Source organism: Chrysochloris asiatica, unplaced genomic scaffold (genome assembly GCF_000296735.1).
Source record: "Chrysochloris asiatica unplaced genomic scaffold, ChrAsi1.0 scaffold00150, whole genome shotgun sequence".
NCBI classification, from domain to species: Eukaryota; Metazoa; Chordata; class Mammalia; order Afrosoricida; family Chrysochloridae; genus Chrysochloris; species Chrysochloris asiatica.
In genome coordinates this window covers 3,603,745-3,609,787 of record NW_006408668.1, presented here as the reverse complement: position 1 = coordinate 3,609,787, position 6,043 = coordinate 3,603,745, and the positions used below count along the sequence as shown (strand labels likewise).

The following is a 6,043-nucleotide window of genomic DNA, read 5'->3' as shown; positions in this document are numbered from 1 at the left end:
GCACCATCTAGTTCTTCTGGTCTCAGGGTCGTGGGGACTGATGCTAAAATGCTCCATTAGTCCACTGGACTGTTTCCAAGTGTTTTCAGTTTTCATCACTCTTCTTTCCTCCACATAGGGAGAGAGCAATAGTTGCACCTTAGATGGCCGCTCATGAGCTTTTAAGATCCCAGTTGCTACTCACCAAAGTAGAATGTAGTTGTCTTTGTGGACTACGTTATGCCCATTGACTATGGTGTCCCCTGAGACTATGGTCTTGAGCCCCCAGGCCCAGCAAACCATTCCTTTAAAGTGTTTGGTAATGTCTACTAAATTTTCATAACTTTGTCCCATGTATGGTCCACCATATTCATGGATGTGTTTGTACAAAATGGAATATCCATGTTCAAATATCCTCTGTCAAACCTTTATATATTTGGGGTATACTCCCACTCTCTCTCCCATACCTGTGAAGCCTGTGTATCTATCAATGTATCTACCTATGTTGTTGTTGTTAAGTAGGGTGGAGTCGGTTCTGACTCATAGTGACTCTACACAGGGTTTCCAAGGCTGTAAATCTTTACAGGAGCAGAAAGCCTCATTTTTCTCCCACAGAATGGCCTGTAGTTTCGAACTGCCAACCTTGAGGTTAGCAGCCCGATTCGTAACCACTACGCTACCAGAGCGCTTTTATCTACCTATGGTGGTTATGTGTCGTGGATTCAGTTCCGACTCATAAGGACCCTGCGCAGGGTTTCCGAGGCTGTAAATCTTTACGGGAGCAGAAAGCCTCATCTTTCTGCCACTGAACAGCTGGTAGTTTCAAACTGCTGACTTTGTGGTTTGCAGCCCGATTTGTAACCACTACGCTACCAGACAGATCACTATTATTGCAGTATTGTGTATGTAACAGTATATGCCTCTGTTCCTTTTAATGCTGGCATTCCTCCGTGTTTTCCCTTGCCTTCATCATTCTTTTGTCAGCCTCTTTCATGTTGTATATTGCCTTTCCTGTCACACAAGTTAATGCGTGTCTACCCTAGTCTAGTCAGTAGATCACTCACTCTTCCCTCCCACTCCTTATAACCATCAGAAAATGTTTCTTTCAGTGTGAAAACCTTTTCTTGACTTTTTACAATAGTTTGACCCTGAAATTTGACTCTTGGATATACACACCCAACTGAGAATCTTCACATGTAAAATAGTAGACATGTTCAAGAATGTTCACAATAGCAAAATCTGGAAACAACCCAAATGCTCATCAGTGGGATAAGTGGATAATAAACAGTCAACTGAAATTAGATGAATATTAAAAAGAAAATTACATGAAAAAAAGTTCACAGGATTACAAACAACATAGATCCTTCTAAAATAAAGTTGTTGTTGTGTCCCGTTGAGTCGGTTCCAACCCATAGTGATCCACCCTGTATAGGGTTTCTGAGGAGCAGCTGGTGAGGTCGAACTGCTGACTTCGCAGTTCAAGCCAATTTTGCAATACAGTCCATTAACCCACAAGGACACATAAAATAAAAATATGCTTCTTTGGTAATACATACTGATGCAATCAAACTCTTCTTTAAAAAGCAACCTAATGATGAACAGTGGAGAGGGTGGGAGATGGGATGTGGGAGAGCCAGCCCTGTGGTTTGTTGTGGGTGGCGGACTCACAGATGCTTATCAAAGCAAAAAGAACTAAACAACCAGATGGGACCGAGCCACGCATAACTCAATAATGAGAATGTGTCAAGAACCAATCAAACTCTACCGCCCGAGGACAACTGAGAAAGAGGAAGAAGGAAAGGAGGGAATGAAGGAAGGAGGGATGGGGAAGAACATTGAAATGGCAGCATCATGGCCCAGTGAGCAAAGTCCTTGTCACTCAAATAGTTGCATCCAAAGCCAGATGGCTCCCCCAAGTAGTAGGCTGTGCAGGTTGGGACCTGCATCAAGTCCCTGAGGAGGAGAGCAGTGAAGAGCTGGGAAGCCAGCCTGAACACCGCTTGCCAAGCCACAGATCCTGATGCAGGAAGAAGTTGCAGAAAACTACTTTTTCTACCCAGCTCTTTGCCCCAGAGCTGTCTTCACCTGGCGAGGGCACTTTGTCCCAATAAGAAGCTTCCTGCCAGGTGCTTTAGAAGGGATCTTGCCTAGAGTGGAGTTGGCCCAAGTGGCCTCAAAGCTCTCTGAACTCAAGGACTCCTTTGTGGAAATGACAAGGTGAGTGGAAAGAACTCTGAATCACACTTTAGGGGCTAGGACGTCCTGCTCCAGCACTGTAACTAACTGTGAGACCCTCAGCCCCTAATCACTGGGTTTGTGTTCTTGATAAGAAAACAAACTAATGCTAGGTGGCTGTGAAACAAGACAAAGCACTAAAGATGCTAACCATTTCCTTCCTACTTACATGTCCTTCCAGAGTGCTTCTCCTGACCACTGCTGGGAAGGGTCACCTTACAGACCTGTCATATACTGGAGCAGAGACTCAGGGACAATGGGGGACAGAGAAAGCCCCAAGACAGGCACCTTGCGAGTTGCTTTAATTGAAAATTGGAAAGCTGTGGAGGATGCTAGAAGCTAACTTCTAGGGACAGAATGGGACAAGCCAATAGATGAAAAACAGCATAGTTGTTGTTAAGTGCCGTTGAGTCAGTTCCGACTCACAGCAACCCTGTGTAAGGTTTCCAAGGAGCAGCTGGTGTGTTTGCACTGCCCATCTTGTGGTTGGCAGCCTGGTGCTGATCCTACAGCACCATACCAGGAGAGCCAGTGTTTTAAAGACACATTAGGAGGAGAATGAGGAGAATGAGGGATCCAGTCCTGTGCTGTCTGAAATGGGAACCACCAGCCACATGTAGCTACCAAGCTCTTGGGATATGGCTCAATCTAACTGAGGTGTGCTGTAATTATAAAACACACACCAAATTAGGAAGATTCAGCATGGAAAAAATATCTTGATTTTTTTATATCGATTCCGTGCTGAAAAATAATAGTTTGGATCTTTCAGGTTAAATAACATATGTTACACAGTTAGACCTGCTTTAAAGGAAATTTTAGAAGGCAATATTTTCTATGTGTTATTTGTCAACTCAAAATATGAGTTTGTATCTGTAGTATGGCATAAATGAATCACCATTATTATCACTGTTTATGTAATAAAACCTTTGTGGTGATTATTTATAATTGGGAGTAATTTCCCCCAGAAAAGATAAAGTAAGAATGTCTCTTGTCTTAAAGTTCATTAATGTTGTTGTTGTTGTTATGTGCTGTGGAGTCGGTTCTGCTCATAGCGACCCTATACAGGGTTTCCGATGCTGTAAATCTTTACAGGAACAGAAAGCCTCATCTTTCTCCCGTGGAACAGCTGGTAGTTTCGAACTGCTGATCTTGAGGTTCCCAGCCTGATTTGTAACCACTATGCTACCAGAGCTCCTTAAAGTTCATTAATAGACTCACATTTTTAAAATGAAAAAAATCAAATGATCCTTTTAATTTGTCCCTGCAATCTAGATTGGGAAAATGCCTTGGAAATAAATACTGGCCAAAGGTATTAGCGTAGTGGTTATGAATCGGGCTGCAAACCGCAAGGTCAGCAGTTCGAAACTACCAGCTGCTCCGCAAGAGAAAGATGAGGCTTTCTGCTCCCATAAAGATTTACAGCCTCAGAAACCCTGTTCAGGGTCACTCTGGGCCGGAACTGACTCGACGGCACTTAACAACAACAACAACGAAGGTATTATTATTTTTAATTTAACAAGTCCTTTGACTTATTCATCCTATCTAGTAACAAATCTTACTGATTCTGTGTTCTAAACAGAGGCCTGAATCACAGCCCATTCTCCCATGCTGCCTTACTGCAGCCTTGGCCAAGCCACCATCTCTCCCCATTCACCCAGGCTCTTCTCACTTCCTCTGACCTGGCTTCTCGATCCTTTCCTCTGGTTGCCTCTCTTGAGATGCAATAGACTTCGTGCTGCTCAGACTCTGCCTGGACCACTCTTTCCTTAGATATCCATATGCACACTGCCTTACAAATGTTACTTCTCAGTGAGACCTTTCCTGGCTGTCTTCACTAGTATTACAACTCTTCTCACCCTGCCTCTCTCTCTCACACATACACACACCTTTATTTCCTCTTCTGCTCTGTTTCTCTCCTTAGCCTTTATACTACAGTACAGTGTATCTAATATACTATATCTTGTTTATGTCTCCCTCCAACTGAAATGTAAGTCTTACAGTGGTGGTGGTTGTGTGCTGTGGAATTGGTTCCAACTCATAGTGACCCTGTACAGGGTTCCCAAAGCTGTAAATCATTATGGGAGCAGAAAGCCTCATCTTTTTCCCCACAGACTGGCTGGTAGATTCAAACTGCCGACCTTGCAGTTAACAGTCCAACTCGTAACCCACTACACTACCAGGGATTTTTGGACTCCTGCTGTGATGTGGGTTAATGTGCTAGACTGCAAAGTCAGCTTGAATTGCCAGGTTGGTGGTTCAAGTTCCCCAGCTGCTCCTCAGAAACCCTATGCAGTATTGCTATGGATAGAAACGGACTCAGTGACACTTAACAACAACAATAGGGCTCTTTAAGTCCTATGCTGTTGCTAAATGCCTTCGAGTTGGTCTGAGTGGCGCCTGAGGAGCAGCTGGTGAGCTTGAACCTCTGACCTTAGGTTAAAGATGACCTTGTTGTCCAGTGCATTAACCCAAAGTGCCACACCAGGATTCCTGTAACATGTATAAGGGCAGAAATTTTATTGGTCTTGGTCATTCTCGTGTCCACCAGCACCTCAAAAGATGCCTGGTACTAGCAGGTACATAACAAATATTAGTTGAATGTGGAAATCTCAGTGAGATGATCCTTGTGCCAACATTTGTTGTATGTTGTATGGTCTTCAGCAAAGTTCGTGGATAGAGTTCTTTACTCCACAGGAAATCTTTCAGAACCAATGAGTTCTCTAAGTCCAACCACAGTTTTGGAAGCATCCCACAAATTTACTCAGGGGCTTGTTCCCTGGCTAAATTGGCATTTCTAAGGCGAGAATAATATTCCAGAAAATCTGGTTTCTGAAGAGTGTTTGGAGCTGCCATATAGGTACCACCTTACTCCTCACTACAAAGTATGAACAAAATAATGAAAGCTTTTTAAAGAGATAAAGAAGTATGATTATCATCTTGTTGGCTTTCCAGAATGAAACCAATTATGCTTACTAAGAACATATTGGCTCAAATAGGAGGGAGCCTCAAAAAGATTCATAGAAAAAATTGAATTAAATGACCACAGAATTTTTCCATGAGCTTTTTGAAACCCCCTCATCAGTTTCAAGATTTCGTCATAAATTCATTTGTTTGCATTTTGTCCTCAATAAATATCATATTTTTTATCTTTACAACCTACCTTCCCAAACGTTGCTGGATTGACTTGAGTCTGAGCATTTTGTCCACAGGTTTCCACGTAAATCTCATACATGAGACAGCGAGGTACACTGTACCCTTCGCAACTGTAGAAATTATCCACCAACCTAGAGGGAAAGGAGGACAAGGAACAGGAAATTGGCATTATTTTTTTCTAGAGCAGGGCTTTTGGATAAAAATTAATAAGAATTAATCCCAAAAGTGTGAGATGCAACTAAATGAACTATGCCTAATTTCTTTAATGGAGCCTAGAAAAAGCTTACCAGCCAGCACCAAAAACTGCTTTGTTCTCAGTTCAGTGTTAACGTTTACCGATTATGGGCTTTTAGATTATCAATGTGATGTGTTTTTGTTTTCTAAGCTACCAATAAAATTTCTAGGGTGATGAGCATGTTAAAAAAAAAATGATTGAGCTCAGTGGACACCATATCATATGCCACGAAAAAGATCACAGCCAAGAGCTAAAATCAAAATGGTGAACTCTTCCTTGCTAAGACATAAACAATATGCTCACATAAAGTCCATCAACTTCACAACTCTCCACAGAGTCCCTAAACCCTGCAAGTTACCCTGAGAGCTGGGGATGGCTTCCTGATCCCTGCTTCCCTGTGATGGGCCTGTGATTGACAGCTGCTCTTCCATTCTCTTATTA

The 6,043-nt window shown here is 42.6% G+C and overlaps 1 protein-coding gene across 1 annotated transcript in view; it reads right to left on the bottom strand.

Moving 5' to 3' along the window:
• Positions 1–6,043, bottom strand: part of RFX8 (RFX family member 8, lacking RFX DNA binding domain) — a 164,314-nt gene that overhangs the window by 151,593 nt on the left and 6,678 nt on the right. Inside the window, exon 2 of the mRNA XM_006870767.1 lies at positions 5,375–5,498. Within this exon, the coding sequence (XP_006870829.1) occupies positions 5,375–5,446 (72 nt within the window). The 5' untranslated portion in view covers positions 5,447–5,498. The remainder of the gene's footprint in view (positions 1–5,374; positions 5,499–6,043) is intronic.